Below are 24,909 nucleotides of genomic sequence, written 5' to 3'. Positions count from 1 at the left end.
AAAATAGCACGAGTGCGGTCAATAAAGTGAAGCAACTACAATATTAATGCCAATTAATCACGATGATGTAGGCAAGCTTCATAAAAAGAAAACATCAGAATATGCAGAAGACAATGAGAAAAGTACCAATATGATGTTTACATAGTCCTGCTTAAAACCATATTAAACTTGATTAAATCAAAATTGACAATTGGTATGATGGCGCAACATCACAGCAAGACTCTAAATGTGTCTGGTGGGCTTCGACAGAAAATTTCTTCAAATTAAACAACGAAAGTAATAAAATTTCAAAATGCAATTTTAAGCTCTCCGTGATTAGCGTGGGAAAGGGAATAAGGGAATTTGTTCTAATAGTCAAAGTTTTTCTGCATAACTGTAACTTATATATGTATATCGTATGTATCGTACATATGTACAAGTATGGCGGCGCACTTGCGCCGTTGTATGTATTGTATATATTATTGTTGTTGTTGTATGCCGTCAATATGAACTATCGGAAGAGATGTAAATCAAAGTAGTACAAAAAAGTAAAAAAGGTAGTTATTTAGATGCTTTACAGATTCATATTTTAATAAATTTTTTATTTTAAACATTTTTTTGGCAAATAAAACTATCAAATATAAAAATGGTTATACAAGTTGATGTAATACGATCATTAAGATCACCATTATTCACGATGTTTAAATCAAGAAATTACACGGAATTCGTGCAAAAAGTAGTGAGATTTTATTTTCACCATTATTCATATTTACAGAAAAGCAACTCTTTCCTCTCTTCATACATGGTCCTTTTCTTATATAAGAATAAGAATAGATTAAGATAGAATAGCAGTGGATTAAGAATAGAAAAGGATAGATTAAGCATAGGCTAACGATAGGTTAAGAGTAGGATATAAAAATAGGTTAAGTCAGTCGAGCTTCAGTCGTCGACGTGAAGAGTTGAGTTCTTGCCTCCGAAGTAGTTAGAAAGTTAGCGAAAAAAATAAAGTAGAGTGAAATCTATAAAATAAAGGTCCCTGCAACCAAAATGTCTTGTGTTTTTCCCTCCCTGGGCCGCTGAGCTGCCCCAGTCATAAGGAAAGGGACGTAACGTCCTCACAGTATATGTGTATATAAAACGCTCACAAGCAAAACCCATAAATTGAAATCAACAACTTTCGAACATGCTGAAACAACAATATGAAGCATTGTTGAGTTTTTCCAGGAAAATTGGAATTTCGGGAAAGGAAAGATACACTGGTAAAGTCAGGCAAAGTCAAACGGGAGGTGCTGAAGGTCCGCAAAATTTTAGAATTTTAGCAGCAACATCTACACTCAATCAGGATGTTCCATTCCATGCAAGAGAACGAGGAAACATGAATGTTAAGCCAATTCAGCACCGACAATATCAGAGGTTCGTTTATGCAGTGATGAATAGACCTGTAGGCGAAATGGTTGATTTAAATCGCTGGAACTTAAATTATGATGTATATGGCAAAGGTTTTACAGTCGACAGTTTTATTATTAAGATTGAACTGCATTTGAGAGAAGAGCAATAGATAAATTATTACGAGTTGTTTACTGAATTCCACTGCTTATTAACAGGAAAGGTAAATAAGTGTTATTGGCAACTGTTAGAGCCACCTTTGACTATTTTTTGCTTATAAGCGTTCTGTTAGATCAGCTTAAAGAGCCAGTTTCAGATTATGAGTTAATTAGGGAATTCAAGGAAAGTAAACAGCAGCCGGCGGGATGTTTCGAAGACTACTATGTGTAAATCCATATCTTAACCTTTAGGATGAGAAAAAAAAATTCAAGAGCGGGAATTAATTAAAATCATTAAATCCAATGTTAAATGAAGTCTTGCGAATACTATTTTTGCGTTCAAAGTAGAAAATATCCGGAACTGAAAGCGGAGTGTAAAAGGGTGGAAAAGCTGCTCAGAGAAGATAGAACCAGAACATAGAACCAGAGACATAGTAATGACGTCAGTTGGCAAGATAAATGTGTCCAGATCGCCAGAAATGAAGCAGTTGAAGCCTTCGAGCTTCAGAGCAACAAGTCTAACAATATACAGCGAAAATCTAGCGGTATTGATAAAATTAACAGAGGGCAAGTTAACATTCACAATATGAGCAAAAACACTGTAAATCGACTTCCATCTTAACCTATTATATTGCGCGTAGTTCAACCAGGAACTTCGCAAATGGTCCCGCCAAATATGCAGCCAATAGTAAACCCTAATTATATTCAATCACCCACGGTTATCTCTACCGCAACCTTGAGTAGACCCTTGTGTCAATCGCTTTTCCACTTAACCTTATGTTATGTCTGTGGTATGCCTAGAGATTTCTTCCTCAAAAATCCCCTGGACGCTTTCAGAGAATGTCGCTCTAGACACCCTATGATTTGTTTTGTGTGCGGCAAAATTGAAAACTTGTACACATTCCCATCATCGGGAAATACTGTCTGGTGGAGTACACCGGGAGCTGTTGCTAGTCCCTAACACCTGAGGAACAAGTGGTTACACCTCGAAAAAGTTTCAGTCAACGAATTTTAGACTATCAGCGGAAAGGTTTTCAATATTAGAAGCTCCTTTTTCTTCTGGAAAAATCAAGTGACACAAACTCTTTACATTAATGATGCCTTGAAAATTACATATATAGAAGGTTAAAAAAACTTTTCCGTCATTTAAAAAGTTTATGCTTAAATCAGCTTTCTATGCTCCGCAGGCTAATGCTGCTGAACGAACCAATAGATCTATTTTGCAGATTATACGATAACATCTTATAGAAGATCAGAAAACCTAGGACGTACACCTCAGTGAATTGCGTTTTCTCTAAGAAGTGCTATACACAGCTCAATAGGCATAACACCATTCTATGCTTTACTTGGCCTAAACATAATGCAACATGGATACTTTTATAAATTAACTCGAAAACTCCCTAGCTACAAGAATAATGATACCAGCAAATATGCAACTCGTACACTACACGACTGAAAGAAGCATATGAAAGAAACTAACAGACCTATAATATAAAAAATAGGCAAATTTAATTCAAATTGAACATATAGTATACAGAAAAAATTTAAGACTAGGTCAGACTGCAGGTTATAATGCGAAGCTAGCACCATCGAATATCCAATGTATGGTTACAAAAGTAATGGGAAATTCTCTTTACAAAATCAGTACTCTAACAGGAAAGAAACTAGGCGTTTGTCACGCCAAAGACACATTTTCTTTTTGACATGTTTTTATTTGATTTTTAATTAAACAACCACCCGACTAACTCAGCCCGACTGTTGCATTTTTGTGGCACACTTCAAGCTGTTCATATTTCTGGAGTAAACAAACGTATAAATGCAAGTGTATCATTTTATAATATTTGTTTAATGTAATGCATAGTAAAATATTTCGACATTAGTTTATGATAATTACAATTTATAATCTACTTTTTACCAATATGAGCTCTTTAATCCGCTCAGAGTAGTTTGCAAGAACCTAAATGACGTCTATCACTTATTCCCGTTATCGGTCTCTTTAAAGTCCATTAAAGCAACATTGCTTAATACGCGCGATTTATTTATGTCTTACTTAAACTAGCTTCTATCCTTAAAAGTCGTTACGATTCGAAAATGAATTGTTGTTAGTATTATCGATTGCCAGGCTTATGCATGTTTGCGATAGCTTAGGGGTTCATTTGCAATTTGGTCCTGTACCGGTTGTGGGTGTGGCTCTATGCTGGTTGTGTACATTCTTTTTTTCTTTTTTTTTTCCTTCTTATTTGTTTTATTGTACTTATACTAAGTTTTATTATTATTTGAATATAAGTTTTGCTTTAAATGCCAATTGAACTTGACTGTTATTTGTTTAATTGAGTTTCAAGTATAAGTCGAATTAAAATAAATAAATAAATAAATAAAACTTTATCATTTGTTCACCTACATTGATCGGCTTTTTTTGATCTTTTACCGTTTCTTCCAGTTCAAGTGCTGGAAAAAACAACTCAAATAAGTTGGTACGACCAGATGAAACATTTGGTCGCCTAATACCAACCAGGCTAGGTCTTTATTACCTTCTATTTTGCAAACTGATGTGTTACTGTTATTGAAAAAGTGCGAAATTTCCAAAAGCGTTGTGTTTGTACCACAAATATAGTAAGTATAATATTATGATTAAGAACTAATCTATGTACCCTTTCTAGTAAGTTTTTTACTTTCTTTTTATGATTGTAAAATAATAAATGACAATAGTGTAATGCAAATTACAAAAACAAGTTGAAAGATGTTTTTTGAGTAGAACAAAAGAAGGTTTCGTAAGGATGGGGTAAGTAAGTGAGTGTGTGTGTGTGGATGTAATCACGGTTGGTGTCTTAACGGATCGAGAAAAACACAGACGCAGAGTAACGAACAGCAGAACAATAATGACGGACCGTGTGACTGTTATGTTACGTCACGCCATTAGACCCCGACAGGTTTGAATTATTTATAATTTACATTTGTAAATCTGGCTTGGCTAGCCACGCGACACAAAGTGTAGCAGCCCTATCTATAAAACACATTACAGATATCAAAATGATTTTGTTGCTGATTACAATGATTTTTTTTTTTTAATCTTTAAATACTCACGGTGAGCGCTTTAGTTGCTCTAGTTATTTATCGGAATTAAAGGAAGTTAAGATAACGTTAAATGGTTGGGATATGTTTATGATGGTTAAATTTCGAGCGAGTGCGGGAAGGTTGTGTGATTTTTAGATTTCTCTGGTGTTGTATTTTTTGGTGGGGATATATGGGTAGTAGAGCGAATACGGGCGGAAACTGTTAGATAAAGTCAACTGAGTTTATAGAGAATTAGATGTGGTCACTACCATAACTAATACTAAACGCTTATATATAACATCTATTAGTAGATCGTATTTCCTTAAGAAATCAGCCCTAGTGATTAGTCTGGAGATATTGGCAATCATAATCACGAATGGAAACTTATGGCGAATATTCAAATAATATTTAACATTTTTTTAGGATATGTATTAACGGTTGAACCATTGGCTGCTGTCAAGGTAATATCGGACGATTTTTTGTTGTTCTGAAATGTCGACGATGGAAGGACCGAAACTTCTCCGTCACTCATTATAAAAAAATTTAATTTGTTTTGTTTACCAGATATAAAAAGGGAGAGCTATGCGTATTTAATATTTCCACAGTTCGCCGCCGCAATTATGGATTCTTTTCGTTTTTTGGACATTTAATTTTAAATATGCACACGGATGTTCGCACTACCTGGCTTTGTTACCGAATTTGTGCTGGTATCTGCGAAGCCAGTTAGGGATTCTTCCGAACAATGGTTTATCAGGGGAACGCGTTCTACACTTGCAACGATTGGATCTAGAATCCTGTTGAATCAACTGCGCTTTCATGCTACCGAAGCTACCGACTTCAAATTTGGTATTGAAAACGAGCCAAATTGGTCAGAGCAGAAGCGCGTGGGGCGTAAACTGAACACAACTCAGTTTTTTTTAAGCAAAAATTTGTTGGTCTTTGCTCGTTACTCGCAAATTATTAAAGTTAAAACCCTGGCATTTTCCACATTTACTTAACGAACCAGTCTACTCTTTACGTCTAAAATGAAAACAATCGGACACGCCTATAGAAAGTAGGAATAGGAGTATTTAAATTTTATTTTTTCACTTTTTGAGGTTTTACGTTTACTTAACATAAGGCAAACAGGACAGAATGCTTAAAACGATTTTGTACGTTCTTCAAAGGAAGATATATTATCTGTCCAAAAATGGGTTGATTTTAAAGTGAGTATGGCAGACACCGCGATTAATTTTTTCTTAATAACACCAGCGATATGAGTATCAAATATAATCAAATATCGTGGTGGGTATGCGCGATTCGGCCCTCGCCGAGTATAACTTTCTTACTTGGTTTGTGTGGTTTCTTACTGCTTTTTTTAAATGTACAAGATCTTTTGAATTTCAAACTTTAGAAAATGAAAATGTTGTAAATATTTGAGGTTTTGCAATAAAACAAGAACAACGAAAGAACAATAAAGAAAAGGAAAACTTAGCTGCTCTCCTATTACTTCTTTCGTTTTTTGAGCTTGATTGTTGTAATTTTCTCTTACCTACTTGCACACTGCTCTTTTCAATGTTTGTCTTTTTGCCTTTGAATGAGGGATAGTATCCAATGTGGTATTGAATCAAATGATTATGGGTTTTATTTAGCGTCGACTATTTGTTTTAACTGGCTGATTGATTGGGTGATTATTGATTACGAAGTTGAAAAGAATGCTAAAGAATTGCTGGCGCTTAATTTTCTTTGGTTTTTTTTGCATTTTGTATACCCATCACTGAAGGATGGGAGTATACTCCTTACCGTTAATGTATAAATTACATATAAGGGGACCTAGATGGTTGCCTTGAAGGACACCAGATGAACCTTGAGTGATCTGTCATACAGATACGAGCGTATCCCTACTACGTAGAAAGGGAAGCTAGAGGCCTGGAGTTTAAAGATCAATAAATGAAAACTCTTGGAATAACACCACATAGCTCAACAGAGCATGTTTTAAGTGTACATAATAGAATCCCATCAGGTCCAGGCGCAGAACTATATTGTAGTGTGATCGCATATCCTTATATGCATCCACTTTGAAGTGTGACAGAATTCTGCAAATTCAGCATAATTCTTTTGCTAAAAGAAAAATGAAAATTTTGTCACACTTTACCTGGCTGAATACTGCATTATGAAATGCAATACGATGCCATGCGCTCCAATTAAAACAATTATTATTTGTTTACATTAGCATAATTTAGTGTAATAATTTGTGTATAAATAACCAGGTAAGAATTGAATAAAATCAATTATCAAAAAGCAATTCAAAAGTGCTTAGTTCGCTAGAACAACAAAAGCCGTTCCATCCGCCTAAAATTATAGATAGGGACTGCTTCATGCCGATCTCGATTGGCGTTTTATGAAGCAGATTGACTTGGCGTTCTGAAGTCGAGCAGCGTAAAGTAATACACCGTAAAAATCTTGAATAACACTCTGGAAAGATTCATAGGGAATCTTTCCGCAAATAAACATTTACCCACTCCAAACGAATAACTTATATTACAATATTTTAGAGACTAAACCATCTAAAACATAATTTTCTGAAGAAACTGAAAGAAATATCTGGGATTAATCAATAGATATCACCAGAGGACTCGGATCCATTAAAAGACACATGCGAGGGATATACGGACATCTTCTTTTTGGACTTAGCAAACTTAAAAAAATATTTAGGATTAAACAGTGGGGATTTTATCAGCTGAAGGTATCGGCAATAACATTGGTGGTTGAGGTAATTGAATCTACGCCTTGCAGCAGAATAGGCGAAAACTAGCTTTTACTGAATTTTTTAACTTGACAAATCTGACGATTGAATGTTTTCTTAAAACAATAGATATGCATAAATATTGGTAGTTGAAGTAATTAATTCTATGCCTTGCAGCAGTGTAAGCAGAACCACTTTTCATAAATTTTTTGGAAAGTTTGTTTTTCTTATTTTTGTAATATTTAATTGTCGCGAAGTTGCTTGATCGGAACAGATGCAAAAATTTTCTATGTTTAATACATTATAAAACGAATATATATATTTTCAGCCGAAAAATCGAGCATAATGTGTGAAAGCCGAGATGTAACCAGTAAAATAAGCAAACGCCAATTTGTCCATCATATTCCTATTATTTTTTCGAAATAAATTTTGAATAAAGAATTGCACATAAAACTTACGCCGCCCAAACGAGAGCCAGTTAACGAAAATATACATAATCAGTGGCTTAATGTTTTCACAGTACTTATATATGTTGCATTAAAACAATTTTCTTCTCAGTAGGTTTAAAAAAAAAATATTTATATATCAACTAAAGAATGTAAAATTTAAGCAAAAATTTAAAAAATATTTTTTTGTCTAAACAAATTTGAATCACATTAAAAGTTTTATTTTTGTCCAATTTACGTGCGTCCGGTTTGAAATTTTCAACTAATTTGTGTAATTTTAAGAAGGAACAAAGTGACCACTTTTTGCGAAAGAGATTCCGGGAAATGCGATATTGATACAGTTTTGTAATCAGTACATAAATGTTAACGAAGCTTATTGAAGTGTGGACAATTACGTGTTTAGAAAGGAAGCAAAGGAGTTACTGATGTCGAAAACATATCAGCCCCCAAGACAAACCCTACATCACACGATTTCAAGGATGTCGATAAATGAAGCCGCTTTTTTGCCAAATATTTTGCAACAACAGCAGCAAAAGCAAAAAGAAAATAATTGCTCTGAGCAAGATTTCTATCTTGGTAAACTTAGGCATTCGAATGTGCAACGATCACCTACTCAAAGTCATCTTAGTACAGCGGGTGATCGAAGCACTGCCCCTTATTCCCAAAATCGACCTTCCCAAGAGGCAAAGCGTCGCCGTCGTTGCTCAAATCGTAAAAACCACGACGAACAACAACACCATTACAACAACAATTATCGCTTTAATAATCATCGTAATCGTACGAATTATTATCGAGAGCAACAGCAGCCGCAACCAATCAATAGTGAATTATGTCCAACAAAATGTACAGCTGAAATGGAAAAGATAGCTCTTGACTATTTACAATGCGCGATTCAATGTCTAAACAACAACACTGGCGATTTGGATAGAATTTCCACACGCTTTTCCTCAATGTTTGAGGGTATGGAAAGCAATGTGTTTGTGCTGTCTAACGCTATGGAGGAGATATTTAACGAATCGATGAAGAATGCTAACTTTTGTTACATAGGCGCTAAGTTGTATTGTCTTCTGTACAAACTAAATCCTCAAAAAGATTCGCTTTTCTACACCTTGCTTAAATACCAGCTAGATTTTCACCAAAATGAAGTGAAGGAATATAAAAAGAACAATCAAGAAAGAAAAATGCGTGAAACTACATTATTTTTAGCTGAATTATATATGCAATTACGTGGTGAGGAGTGCCACACACAATTTATAGCTGAACGCATTTTATATTCGCTAAAGCGGCTGCTAACAGAAAACTTTGAGAATGTGCGTTGTGTATGCTTAACATTGAAATTGGCCGGATATGATTTGACTGCTGATTCCTCAAAGGGCATGGAGGACATAATTTTGGAATTGAACGCTATTCACCGTCGATCACCAGGCTTATATCCATTGGTATCTATTGTTATAGCTCTGCAAGAAAACAATTGGGGCAGGAAAGTATCTCGCTCAAAAACCCCCACCGAAGACACCAAACTTATTGACTCCTTTCGGTATAATGACGGTCCTGTGTTCTATGGTCCTGATGGCAGTGTTATAACCAAGGAGGAATGTGAATTCTTAACTACGAATGGTATAGGTATATCTGATTCCACTGACAACGTCGATATCGATAACGATTACGACATTGTCCTCGATCCTGAGATGGACGAAGAAACAGAACGCGCATACATAGAATTTACTAAACAGAGTGCCAACTTACGGAAATAGGGCCAGCGGCGTTTTATTCATATATTTGCTTAAGAATTTGAGCACCGAAATTACATTTCTGTTATATACTGTCGAAACTATAATTTTCATCTATCCCCACATCGTGCAAGCATGCAGATTTTGTAATGTTTGTCTCAACTGTCTTCATTATAGCGCTTAAATATTTGGTATTAGGTGTAATTAAATTTTTCAAAATTATTACTAATGTATATGTGCGTTTGTCTATTTATCCAAATTGCTTTTTTAGGTTGTGATCTTCAGGAACAAAGAAAAGTAATTTTAGCACTTTTTATTCAATTCCTTATCATTTTTCCTACTTTTAACGCGTGCACTTTGAACATCATGTGTATTGAAGGAGGTTTCAAAATTATTTTAGTGTGCGCAAAGGTTAGACCATAATCGCAAAAATCCAATTATCTCGCCGAAAACCTCGTACTAAATTGAGTTCCGGCTTTTATAATATGATATTGACTGCCGCCATATTTAATAAAAATCTTAAAATGTATATCAAACGTACTATATATGCGGGAAGGATGTGTGTGCTTGGCTTAGTATGTTATTTACAATTAAATATTAACTTGATAGCGGCAAAATCCGTACGGAATACCTTCCATTTTGCTCATATTTGAAATCGTGATTATATGAACTATAATGTTGTGACAAAGGTATTTACTGGTTGCAACACAAAATTGTGTAGAGAAACATTTACCTATATATTTATATTATTCGAATTGAAGTTAACACCGAGCAAGAAACTCCATGAATGTTGCCTCCCAAAAGCTTTGACGCCAATAAACGTAGTCAATTAGACTAAACATCAAAAAATTTCACAAATTAAAATTTTCGGTTTTGGCTCGATTTTTTATAAGTAAACAATTTTGTTTGAAATTTATATTATGTTATATACAACTGCTTTCTCTTATAAATTCAACTCTAAAAAATCAAAACACTAATAAAGTATGGTGTTAACTTACCTTCATTCCCGAGTTTCGCCTTTTTTCGCTAAATGTATGCACAAGAGATGCCAGAAACGTTCTCTTAAAATTGTCAAAACCGGCGTAAGCAAAATTGCTTATGCTTCGAAATACGAAATCCATATATAACTTTCAGCCAAATGGTTCTCAAGGTACGCCTATCAATTGAGAGCTACTCAACCTAACGGTACATAACAATGCCCAATACTAACTCAAACCCGCTTGGTTTGACAGTTTTTATTTATTTCTTCTTCCTCTGTTATTCAGCAAATTAACAACCGAAAATTCCCTGGATTTGTAAAAGTCCCAATGTGAATACAGGGTTCTTTGTTTGGGCTTTAGTAAAGTTGGGATTAGATTTGGAGTATAATATTATTAGTTATTTATTTTAGTGATTATTTGATCAAAGTTTTTTATTTTTAATTTCGCGTCTCATACGCCCGCCACGTTATTTTTTTAATAGTTTTTATTAAAAGACGCATATTACTCGTCCATCATGTAGGATAGAACAGAAGAGCGCGGAGTAAATTCCGATGTGTAAGATGTATATGAGCATTAGCAGTTATATGAACGAATTGATGGGGGTGAGAGCAAAAAAGTGTAAATGAGAGTAGGTTCATAAATTGTAGTAATATTCGGACAGACAAATAGGATATGATCAGTAGATTGTAAGACTTCACCTGGGCGTAACGGGTTGTTTACTATGTTGTTGTTGTTGCCAAGAAAGAATTAAATGCTTTTTGTCGATTGTCATCAGATCTGCAGGAACCCCCCTACAATCATCAAAATGAGATACTCTGGAAGACGCAATTTTATCTGCAGTATTATTGCCAGGAAAAACCATGTGACTGGGCACCCAGAGAAAGTGAAAATAAAATGTATCAGACTTGAGACTATAAAGTAAGGATGTGATTTCTAATATGTTGGGTTGAAGTTTACATGACACTATAAGGAATTTCTTTTGAGGTTGAGTACTCGGTAAGTGGATGGCTTTTAGGTTCGCGGGACATTACAGTGCTATATGGGTGATTTGAGAGGTAGGCTTCTATTTTATTATCTGGAAACCAAACGCCGCTGCATGCAACATCGATCTTAGATCCACCAGTAAATATGGGTGAAAAATTTTTCATTTCGGTATTGAACAAGTTCAAGTAACGATGGTGTACCTCTGCCGGAGTTAAATGTGGATTTTTTCTGGTAAGTATTTAATTGCTGGTCATAAATGTTGAAAACCAAGAGGAATTTTGAATAGGCTATGTGCACCAGAACGTTGCAGCTATTAATTTTGTCAGCAAAAATTTTAAAGAAGGATGGCGAGGAATTGAGAGATATAAAATTGTAAATGCAAGGTAAGGCCGGACAATTCTCAAAAGATAGAATTTTATTAGATAAAAATTTGGTGAGTAAATGAAATCTTTCTCGTAGAGGCATAACGTTTGCAAAATGTTCCAAGCTTAGTATGTGTAGAATTCATGCCATTAAGAGAAAGACGAAGACATTTCCATTGGATTCTGCATAATTTCAGAAGATCCTTCTTTGGAATGTCTAATAAGAATAAACAGGCGTATTCTAAGTTTGGTTTGATTAAACCAAGATAAAGTCCAATCATGCAAGAGGGATCAGAGCCCCAAGAAATATCACAAATGGATTGTAAGAGATTAATGAGTTGAAAACATTGTTCGGCCGTTTTGTTAATATAAGCTGCTGGCGGAAGTTGTGAGTGTAATACACAGCCTAAAAAGTCGAAAGTTTTAATAAACGGAACAGAAGAACCATAGGAGCAGAGGACTAATCATTGGGTCTCTCCATTTTTTTGAAAAGTAAATCATTTGGTGTTATTGACCGAAAATGTGAGTTGACACAAACCTGGATCAGACTTGGAACTAAAAATGGCAAGCACAGCCCAGGATTGAGGTGTTTTGAGGAAGAGAACTGAAAATTTTGTTAGTATATAAAATAAAGCGAAGACGACTGAATACAGATCTCTGAGAAACGCCTGTAAAAGATCTCATCTGTACAACAACAGCATCATCTTTAATTAACATCTTCTTATAGAGAAAGAGGTCGTATTACAAATTAAAGAGTTTGGCAGCGAGATTTAAAGAGAAAAGGATAGATTTTAAGATGTTGTTATTGACAGAATGCGTTATGCCTAGAAAGCAGGCTATGAGAACATGTTTCTTAGCAAACGGTGAATATATTGCTGACCACAAGGTTGTCTTGGGCAGATCTGCAACGTCTAAAACCAAATTGAAGATTGCTGAGGATATGTTTGGACTCGAGATACCATTCTAGACGTGAGTATAACACTTTCTCGAAAATTTTTCTAAGGGTGCAAACTAAAGCAGTAAATCTGTACGAATGAAGATTATCTAACGGCTTATTTGTTTTTGTTACAGTGAAAATTTGAAAGTCGTACCAGGAAAGGCGTATATAGCCGGTAATTAATTGTTAACTTCTTTTAGTAAGATTAATCTGCTTTTAATATTCAAGATTGAAACAGAGGGGATTATAGGAGCGAAAACTACTCACAGAAATCGTTGGTTTGGATGGTATTTAAAAAGTTACGGGTAATATTGTTAGTAAAGAAGTTTTGATATACTTTGGAACGTGGATATGCGAGTGGCAGCTGAATGCAAATAAAGACCAATTTCGACGTGACAGTAAGAACTACCTACTGAGTCGTGAAGGGTCTTCCAGGTACTCAGCGAACTTAGATTAGGTGCACAGATCGAAAGATCTATGCAAAAAGAGACGGAAACAATGTGAATAGGAATAGCATTATTTACTAAGACTAAATTGCTGCTTTCAAGAAAATCTCGAGTTTGTTTGCCGCTTAAATTGGAGAAACGACTATCCCAACTAACATTGCGAACGTTAAAATCACCACATATTAATGCAAATATGTTGGATCTGAAAGAAAATAACCTGTTAATTGCAGAACCAGAAACATTACGGTTAGGCGGAATATAATAACTACTGATCAAGAGTTCCCCAAAGGAAGTATGAATGACGCAGCTGCAAGCTTCAATAGGTACACAATTTGGAAAATTAGAAACGTAAGAGAAGGAAAACTTGTCAGATATAAGAATCGCCACACCACCACCACGAGAGAAGTTGGAGATACGATCAAATCTAACTACATTATAATTCTTAATAGAAATCATAAAGCTTAAGAAAAGTTTCACCAAGACAAGCCAGGGAACACATCGAACTCAACAAAAATATATTAACAGTCGAATTCACTTGACTCTTAGAAGTAAATCTTGTACTATTAAAAACAATTAAATAATAATTTATTTATAAATAAACAAAAAAGAAAAAAAACATGTACACAACTAGCAAAGAGGCAAACGCACAACCCGTTGAGATCCAAGTTGCAAGTGAACCCCTAAGCCACTGTAAACATGTAAAGAGTTGGTAGCCATAACAGTAAACAAAATCAGTTAATTTTTAACTTATAGTGAGATATTAAAATTGCAAGTTAGTTTAAATACGACATCGACAAAACAGTGCTTATTAAGCAATAGATAGGTTTCTAAAAACAAATGTGAACGAGGTAATCAGCTCATATTTACATTTACATTGGTTCAGGTTAATAAAGTGTGCAGAGAAGCTTATCTCATCAAGTAATGTGGACGAATTGGTAATACCCTTAATTATCTTAATTAAGGAGGCGGCAACAAAAATAAATTTGCTTTTCTCAAGTGACGGGAACCATAACGGAAGCAGACTATTTTCATAAGGAGGAAGAGAGGTAAAACCATCCAAATCCACATTTCTAAGAGCAAACAGCAAGAATTGCTTTTGAACAGGTTCAATTGAGTTTACAAAGAACTTGTAGGAAAGAGACCACACTAGAAAGGAAATACTCTAGTATTGGCCTAACTAAGCGCATGTATAGCCGTCTTGTAATGTAAGGATCCTCCATCCAGAGGTATGGAGTTTGAAGATCAATGAAAGCTTGCTGGAATGGAAAAATATAAGTTTAGATATTAGAAGCTAAATACTAAGTAACAATTCGCTCAATCAACTTAGATAAGACGTTCAACTCGTCCGCGCCTCTATAGTTTTTAACGTGATGTCCACATTTGTGAATTGAAATACCAAAACGGAAAAGGAAAACTATATGATTTTAAGGACTGATTAAAAGCCGTTAAAATAACACAACATAGCTTGACAGAGCATGTTTTAAGTAAACATGATGGTATCCCACCAGGGATCAGCAGAACTATATTTTAGAGACCTTACACCATCTAGAACGTCATCTTCCGAAATGATACGGATACTTGACAGTTGAATCGGAATTAAGAATTGAAAATCTTTGTCGGCAGTATTTAACGAAGACGTTTGAGGTTTCGATATCACCAGAGGACTCGGACCCACTAAAAGACACATGCGAGGGATATACGGACATCTTCTTTTTGAACTTAACAACCTCAAAAAAATATTTAGGATTAAGCAGTGGGGATTTTATCAACTGAAGGTATCGGCAATAACATTGGTGGTTGAGGTAATTGAATCTACGCCTTGCAGCAGAATAGGCGAAAACTGGCTTTTACTGAATTTTTTAACTTGACAAATCTGACGATTGAATTTTTTCTTAAAACAATAGATGTGCCAAGGTGTTGGAGCTAAAAACAAAGAAGGCCGGTGATTTCGAGGATGATGACGACGAACTCAGTTAAATCTTTTATGGTTCTACTCTAATTTGATCTAAAAGAAGACCTTCTTTATGGTAACAAGCTTTTATTTTGCCCACCACTGTAAGATGGGGTATTATTCATTATTCATTCTATTTTATCCAAAATATATGTAAACATCCAAAACGAAGCTTCAGAGACCCTATAAAGTATATATATTTTTGATCATTGTAAAACTCTAAGTGGACTTAGCCATGTCCGTCCGTCGATGGTATGGTGTGTGTTGCTGGCACATTCTTGGTCGCAAAAATGAAGATACCGAGTTCAAGTTTGGTAGGAACATTGGCAGTTTCTGTATGCAGGTTGGTATTGAAAATGGGCCAAACTGGTCAGAGCAAAAGCTTGCAGGGCACAATTTAGTTTTTTTTGAGAAAAATTTGTGCATTTTGCTCGTTACTCGGAAATTGTTAAAGTTAGAACCCTGCAATTTTCCGTATTTACTTTGCGAAGCAGTCTACTCTTTAGGCATGGAAATCAAACAAATCGGCCGTGCCCACACAAAGTTACGAGTAACTAAATTTTATTTTCTTCACTCTTTTATCATAAGGCAAACAAGACAGACAAAGAAGAGGAGATTTTGTATGCTCCTGAAATGAAGATATATTATCTGCCTAAAAATGGGTTGATTTCAATATGAGTATGGTAGACACCACGATGAATTTTTTCTTAATAATACCGGCGATATTGATATCAAATAATAAAACTTTGTAAGTAGATTGCTAAAAGTATAGTGGTGGGTATGCGAGACTCGGCCCCCCCGAATACAAATTTCTTACTCGGTTTTGTTTTCATATGTGTTATGGTATATATTTAACATATACATATATTCACCTCTATTACCAATCAAATATATTAATCAAATAACGAAATGAATACTAATAGGACAGAAATATTAACAAATTTGTAGCAAATGTGTTGACGATATATATTTTTTCACTTGTTTTACATTACTTCAGGTCATTTTTTTTACGGTTTTTGTTTCGGTCACTAATCAAGGCAAGGTATACAACAGTTATAGGCTCCTGAAAATAAAGCTGCCGAGAAGGTTGCTGAAGCTAGAAGATGATAAGATTATATTGTGCAAATTTGTTAAAAGTTTTGGAAAAAAAATTTTATTTTATTTTAAGGTTTTGCAAGTAAAGCCAGACATTTGAAGCAAGCTTAGGAAAAGGCTGTCGAAGAAATTGAAAAAAGGTTAGTGATAAAAAAATGGCCAATTTATTTAAAAAGGACATTACTATTTTTGTAGCATATGAGTTCGCGTGAGGATGTAGCTGCGAAAATACGAGCCGATACGCAAGTTAAATTGTCACAAATGGAAAAAGCTATTGCCAATCGCAAAGATCCAGTTATAAAAGAAATACTGCAATACATTTCTCAAATTGAACCAGAAAAGCATAGAAACTATCAACTATAAATTTCTTCTGCATTGTGAGAATACAGGTACATCACCCCCTTTCTTTGGCCATTGATTGTTTGTGCAAAATTTCAGCATCAAGACAGCATCCCATCTATTAATAAACAAATTTATCTACCTCTATAGAGTAGAAAGAGTCTAGCATTGAAACTATTTCAATGTTTTTTAGTTTTTAAGCAATCGGAAACAAAATCTCTTGATATATGCATATTGTATGCATATACAACCGTTGGATGAACTGCTTTCATTTTGCTGTGTTCTTATATTTATATCTTTCATTTATTTTATAATGTGAAACATATGGTAAGGAAATATTTTTGTTTTTTTTAATTTTTGACAAATTTACGATTGTGTTGTCTTTTATAAAGTGTCACTTCGAGAAGATTTTCAAAAACTGTTTGTTTAATTATGATTTTTATCCACCTCAATTTAGAAGCATCTGGGAGTAACTTAAATGAGTGGGCCTGAAATCCACCCCGATTCGTAGCTTCTTCGGTCAGTCATCTTCCGTTTTGTTTCTTATTTAAGTTTTTTTCATATTGTTTGTTTTGATTGTTTTGTTTCCTTAGGTGGAATGGTATTATATGAATAAGGCAAAGAACTTTGAGTGGTACATTGGTGTATTTAAAGGGTAGCATTACATTTATTTTTCAAAAACCTAAATTCGCAAATCTTTATGCAGCCTTTCATAACATTTGTGCAAACATCAGTGCAAAACCTGAAATTCCGGATTTGACTGCTGTAGCTCCTGCATCTTATTTTGACGACCGCGTCGAGATGAATAACTGAGAATAAGAACTGGCATATCTTTTGCACTTGAAAATCGAATTCGATTGAGATAAAATATATAAGGAACAAATTAAAATGTTGGCTTTTATTTCTATAACTAACTAAGTTTTTTATTAAAAGTTTTGATAGTAAAAGTAATCCGATCTATAAATCAAAATTTAAGTACGCTATAAAAATAGAAATGAAAATTGAGCTAACTTAATCTGTATCTTCACTTTCGGGTTCAGATTTTGCTTTTTATACGGTTGACCAATCCCAACTTGCTTCGTAAACAAATCCAAGTAATCAGAACGCAGAGGCTTTCTAAACCTTTTTGTCCTTTCGTCGTATGATGAATTTATATTAATATTTATATAATTATTAATCTTAGAAATGAAAATTAAAATCAGAATTTCGTTTCTTACTTGGAATGTCATCGTCAACCTCGTTATCCACGACGTGAGGGCTTCTAAACATATATAAGAAGCACTTACAAAATAAAACAAAAAAATAACATAATATACCGATTTCCAAGACCAAAGGTGGTATGGTATACTTAGGACATCTTATAATAAAAGAAAGCATTCAAACAGATCCCGCAAAATTTAAAATTATTGCAGAATATTCCATCCCTAAAAATTGCGATGAACAATTCGTTGCACTATGCAACTATTACAGAAGATTCATCATGGATTTTGCAAAAATTGCAAAATGCCTCAACTCATTACTAAAAGAACACCAACTATTTATATGGTCAAATAAGTACCAAAATGCTTCCAATACACTCAAACAAAACTAAAAAACTCACCAATTCTCCAATAACCAGACTTCGACAAGCATTTCATATTAACGACAGATGCATCGAACTTTGCTTTAGGAGCAATATTTTCACAAGGAGACATTTACAACATTCGTACGCAAGTACTACACTCTTGAACACAACGTCAGAAAAACCCATCATAGAAGAAGAACTACTATCAGTCTTATCTCTTCGGACGGAAACTCATCGTAATAACAGATCATAGGCCGTTAATCTCCCTTCTTACCCATAAAACCCATCATCTAAATTGACGACAATCAGAACGGACTTATCGAGTTACGATTTTGATATAGTTTATAAAAAAGGTTTCTGCAATACAAACAGGGACGCATTATAGCGAATAAATATAAATTCTGACCCTTTAAAGGAACTACTAACTTAAAGGATAAATGTAGTAGCAAGAGGACAAAAATTGACGGAAAATAATAATGAAGACAAATATAAAATAGCTAGTAATTTGACCAATCAGAATAGCGTACCTCAATCAAAGTCTGATCAACTTTACATATGGGGTTGTACAACTATTTCCGATGTCAACAAATTACAAAAAATTTAATTTGAAATTATCAAAGTCATTAAAAATAAAAAGAAAGTGGTTTATATCTGATGATCTACATAATAGTGATCTCTTTTCAATAATAATCGATCTTAACCTTTCAAAGTCCTCTGTTACTCCAGCAAAACAGGCCTAATTCCCCCTAGATAAAGCGAATTGAATCAGTTAGTAAACATTAAGGACATTAAGGCGTTAGAAAAACTCAATTAAAATTAAAGCAACGACATGTCTGGAGGAACATGAGTACAATAATAAAGCATTTTATAAACGACGGCACCATACGGTTAGCGAACAAAGAAGTCAGGCACACCAAGGAAAAACAACAAATGACAGATGCACCAAATACAAGTTTTGAAATAATATCAAGCGAAACCGTCGGACCGTTAGAGAAATTTGATAGATTTCGCTGCATTTTAACAATCCATTGCGAAATAAAAAAATTTGTTATAGCTCATCCCATTCCAAGAAAAGATGCTAAAACAATATTGGAAACAATTGTTGAACGATTTATCTTAAAATTTGACTACTTCAAAGTCCTTAATCCCATGGAGGAACTCAGTTCACTAATGAACACCTAAATTACATAATGTCAAACAAATTCTTTCCGCTCCACACTACTATCAAACATATCATTCACAAACAATGACGAATGGGACAAGTAGACATCCCACGACTGTTTCGCTTACAATACTACATCACACATAACTTCGAACTTCACTCCACATGAGTTGATATTTGCAAAGTTACCCTTTTTAAGAAACTCATAGAAGTTTTGTAAAATCTACTTGTAGCATATTTTGTGAACATTTATAATTATATAATGTAACAAATAAATAAAAGAATTGTAATATTATATACGGGGTCCATAGGCTAAGAAATATGCTATTTAAATTTAGAAAACCCGTAAGTTGAGATATATCCTACACTATGTATACAAATAGAGAAACTAGCGTTAGACACAAAAAAAAAAAAAATGTTTTTTACCATCAAATTTCTTTTTATAATCAAAAAAAAAAGTTTTTTCTTTAGGATAAGGGTGTAATATATTCAATATATCCACGTAAGTTAGCGCAACTAATCTAAGTAAGCATTTTTATTATGACCTAATTTACGTTACCAATAAACATTTAAATAGTTTCGACTACCATGGGCATTTACGCAATTTTTATTATTACATTCTTTTCTAATTTTAATTGTTAGCAACGTAAGCTTCAATTGTAATTATATTTTGGTATATAAAACACACTTGATATTATCAATAAGAATCAATCAAGGAAACATCAATGATCATCGAACGATAAGATATGAATTGCCCATAACAATTCAACAAACAAAGGGGTGTCCCCCTTATGTTCATAACAGTGTACATGATGGAATGCCATCAGGTCCAGGCAGAATAGCATGTTGAAGAGCTTAAACCATGTTAAAACGTCGTTTTCTGAAATGGCCAAGTTAGAAGTTGAAACCGAGTTAGTGATCAGATAAAGATAGTTGACAGTTAAATCATTGAAGCATTTGAAAAATTTCGTCGGAAGTGTGTGACAAAGAGATTTGAGGTTTCATTACCACAAAAGGATTCGGAACCATTGAAAGACAACTGCTAGTGACATATAGAGAGTTCTATGTTTTTGGAGTTGATAAAATTATAAAAGTATTTAGGATAAATAAGCAGTGAGGATTTTATCAACTGGAGGTGCCTGCAATAACATTGGTGGTTGAGGTAATCGAATCTATACCTTGTAGCAATATAAACAAAATAGTCAGAAGAAAAACTATTTTTCATAAATTACTTAAAAAAATGTGTTTTTCCTATTTTTGTATATTTAATACTCTTGTTAAGTCATGGCGGGCACATGCTGCAAGCGCGAAATTACTTGATCGGAACGGATTCAGCAATAGCTAGGTTTAACACATTATAAAACGATGATGAATAAAATTTGGACATTTCCAGCAGAAAAATCGAGCAAAAATCGGGAAAGATGAGATGTAAGTAGTAAGATATCAGTTTTATTAAAATTACAGTGTTTATTGGAGACATTAGAATGGTTCAAGAGACCATTATGCCTGTAATGAAACGAAATGCAAGTTGCTAGATGATATGGACGATCAGTTAAACTAAATGGTGAACAGCACCTTCGTGAAATTAGCAAAGTAAAGATCAAGTAGTTTGCCATTCAAGTTGACATGAAGCCAATTTGAAAATGCTGACACGCTTTAAATTGACGGACGTGACATTTGCAGCAAGATAATTTTCTACGTTATCCACAGAGATCTCAGGTGTTAGTCTTGCCTTTCTGGAGGGTACTGCATCAAGCAGATGTCATTCGTATTAAGAACGACAGGGTTTACAAGTGTCGAATTTTGAGTTAGAGAAAAAATATATGAAGTGATTACCCATGTTTGTGCAGCTTGTGCTACACTTGCCACTTCAGCAGAAGTGACACGAGTAGAGCTTTCCGGCTTATTGATAATAGTTGTATTACCAGTTGAGTTTATGATAGAGGAAATGTTAATGTTCTTGTTAGGGAAGGATGGAACATTCGAAGCCTTAATCGAATTCGCCATTGACAAATTCACACGTTTTGACGATGAGTACGGAGAGAAATGGTGGTGAGCAACATGGATAGACGTATGAGATTTTGGCGGTGAAGTATCGCACAACAAGTTAGTCTTATATGGGCTGGAGAAGAAGCTGATTGCTCTAAGCAGCAACGAACTTTGCTTTGCAATCCCTCCTGCTTGTTAATCCTAAATATTTTTATAAATACAATATATATAAGGAGAAGTAAAGAAAAAAAAAAGAATAATAATTCATGTATAAATAAAGAGGAAAGAAATAAACATGTACACAATTAGCATGAACTTACACACATTAACGGTACAGATACAATTTGCAGGTGTGCTCCTAAAAAATTGCAAACATGCAAAAGCTTGGCAATCGATAACAGTAGACAACACCAATTAACTTTCGAATCACAGTGAGATGTTAAGATTGCAGGATAGTTTAAATACGACTTAGGAAAATCGGAGATGTTAAGATAGTCGTTTTGGTGGGCTTTAAGGAATCCGATATTCAGATTAATTAATAAGTAACAATCTGCGCATTAATGTAGATAAATGGGAGTTCATCCTCAGAAAAAAAAGTGTCTTGATCACGATCAGGGGATCCAAAGAGAATCCGTAAAAGTTTCAACTGTCAGAGATATACCCACGCCGAAGGGTGGCCGTGACATAAGACGATTTTCAGGAATGGCCTCAAGATACCGCCACGAAAAGGTACAAACACGAAAGTCTTACGCGTTTGGGACAAAAATGTTTAACAATTATTGGTTTGGTCGCGAGCGGAAGCTAACTAGCGTGATAACCGTTCTGATTGTTGTCGTTGTTATTATTGATGACACTATTTTTATAGTTCTTGTTGCCGGTTTTTTTCTGCTACTGTCGCAAATATTGTTGGGCGTTTTTATTGTTTGTGCTACTTCTGGTGTTGAAACAAATCATTTTTATTTTATAGTTCCTGCTTAAGTTATTTTTGTTATTGTTGTATTTGCCGCTATTAATATCAATATTGTGTTTTTATATTTCTTATTGTTTTATTTTATACCATTATTCTTGTCAAAGAGAAAACCATGTTAATAACTAACATTAAAAACTTGGAAAACTAAGCAAAACTCTAAATAATATGTATTACTTAAGCTCAATATCAAATTTTTTAAATCCTGCAAAATCAACTCTTTTTAATGCACCCGATTTACCTATGTCGCATTTAAATTGACTTCTAATCTTAACGTTTCAGTATGATCCAAAAATTAATTTAATTTCTTTATTAATATGAGTTACCAAGCTTTTGCATATTTGCAACTGCTTAGGTGTTCACTGAGAACTCGAATCTGTGCTGACAACAAATGTGCCCCCGTGCTAGTTGTGTGCATGCCGTTTTCCTTTTTTTTTCTCTTTGACTTATTTGTATATGAATTTTACTCTTATTATATATTCATCGTACTTACGCTTGTGCACATACCTAAGTTGGTGTTTATATTTCATTACAATTCATTTCTAATTCTAACGTTTTAAACTACTCTTATTGCTTTTTTATTTTTCGACCTGTTTTAAATTTTAGCATTAGCATTATTCTGCAAGTTAGAATGTATGAAAACAAAGTGAAATTTGAAATAGTTCAAATCATTATCTCTTGGCGTACTTAAAGAAGGTACCTTAGTGATTCATTTGTTACAGTTCTCCTATTGCGCGGCTCTTGACCATGCCGTCTACACTAGATTTGAATATTTGCCCCAACTCTCAACTCTGTAATCATTTCTATACCAACATTATGTAAATCGATAAAATTATGTTACGATCGAATCGATAAATTTACGATTTATGTTTAATTCAGCGTAAGTGGGTGAATAGGCGTGGCCAAACCATTTTCGAACTGCAAAACAAGCATATTTTTGGATGTATCAAGCATCATAAGAAAGTTAAACTATCTTATCTCTCGCAATCGTTGCAAACAGAAAAGATATACAAAATACTATCCCAAGAGGAATTTGGTAAATTATATCATATTTTTCAAGCATATACTTAAGGATGGATATACATATGACCATGAAGAGAAGTAACGTTGCATGCAAATATCTAGAGGCGTTCTATTTAGTATGAAGTGCCATTGGAGATCTAAGGGGGGAGGTATTCAAAAATTACCCAGCCGGTCCAAAGTTTTCATACCAAAGTAGAATACCGAAATAATACTATTTAGCCCCTTTCGCCGCCAAATTTTCGATATTACATTTAATATTAGTGGTCGAAAAAGTGAACTAATTTCAACAGCGTTCTCTATAGCACCAGTGGTGTAGGATGTAATGATTTCTATTGTAATCAGCTGCACATGGTGTCCGCTATTTTCTAGTAGCTATTTTTCAACGCTTTGATAGCCGCTGTTTATGCGATGTCGCATCGATGTTGTTTGCGTTGAATTTAATAAGAGTAAAAACCACCCAATTTTTGCCTTATTATTGAATATTGTCACATATGTTACAAAAACATTACATAATAGAATAAATAGCCGAGTAGGTAATGGGCCGTGACTAACAACTAATAATCGCGGATTGAAATCTCAAACACGGTAGAGTTTTAAATATAGAGCAGCATAATACAATAAATATTAGAAAGTGAAAAATATCGCTAGACACATTCACACGATAAGAAGATTAGGAAACCGTTCCGGGGGTGATCACATATCTTTTAGTTAACGTTTGATTTTGTTTATTTTACTTGTAATATTTTCAAATTACTTGAAATGTAAATGTGAAATAATGGAGAGGTGTGCAAAAAACTCAAACTAGCGCAGTTAAGTGCTAAACATAATCAAAACGAAATCAGTCAAACACATAGCTATCAAAATCACCGCTTGCTTACGTAAACGTTAAAGATCAAGTGCGAAATTATTAAAGTGCAAAATTTTCTTTTAAAAGTGATATTTTTGGGAATCAGTAGACATTTTTAATTACTTCTGGTATGTTCAAGCTATAGTTAATGATATATTATTTGAAATTAGCAATGCTTAATTTATACTATGCATTAATACTAAAAAATGAATCTTTGCCTTTGCTTACAAATACACTATCATAATAGCGTAACTTGCCCATAGGCAAGGAAAGTAAGGGTGGAACGTCGGATTTGGCAGTAACTTGGTCACGCTTAATCAGTGTAAATTTAATTATGAGCTGTTAAATCCGCTCAGAGTCTTTTGCAAGAACCTAAATGACGTCTACCACTTATTCTCGTTATCGGACTCTTTAAAGTCCATTAAAGCAACATTGCTTAATACGCGCGATTTACCTACGTCGTATTTAAACTAGCTTTTATCCTTAAAAAGTCGTTACGTTTCGAAAGTGAATTATTGTCAATTTATTATCGGTTGCCAGGCCTATGCATGTTTGCGATGGCTTAGGGGTTCATTTGCAATTTGGTCCTGTACCGGTTGTAAGTGTGCTCCTATGCTGATAGTGTACATGCTTTTTTTTCTTTTTTTTTTTCTTCTTATTTGTTTTATTATGCTTCTACTCAATTTTATTGTTAATTAATATAAGTTTTGCATTAAGAGCCAATTGAACTCGACTGTTATTTGTTTAGTTGAGTGGAATAAATAAAATAAATAAATAAATAAATA

At 34.1% G+C, this 24,909-nt stretch overlaps 1 protein-coding gene and 1 pseudogene across 1 annotated transcript; both read left to right on the top strand.

The window, feature by feature from the left end:
* Positions 1 to 1,162: 1,162 nt before the first annotated feature.
* On the top strand, positions 1,163 to 9,502 carry LOC119640675. Its single transcript, XM_038038865.1, has 2 exons — positions 1,163 to 1,392; positions 8,335 to 9,502. Exons 1-2 carry the CDS (start codon positions 1,163 to 1,165, stop codon positions 9,500 to 9,502), a joined length of 1,398 nt encoding a protein of 465 aa, XP_037894793.1.
* Positions 9,503 to 11,731: 2,229 nt separating this feature from the next.
* Positions 11,732 to 16,596, top strand: LOC119640674 (annotated as a pseudogene).
* Positions 16,597 to 24,909: the final 8,313 nt, after the last annotated feature.

This window comes from Glossina fuscipes, unplaced genomic scaffold (assembly GCF_014805625.2).
Source record: "Glossina fuscipes isolate IAEA_lab_2018 unplaced genomic scaffold, Yale_Gfus_2 122, whole genome shotgun sequence".
Lineage (NCBI taxonomy): Eukaryota > Metazoa > Arthropoda > Insecta > Diptera > Glossinidae > Glossina > Glossina fuscipes.
This window is presented reverse-complemented; position numbering and strand designations above follow the sequence as displayed.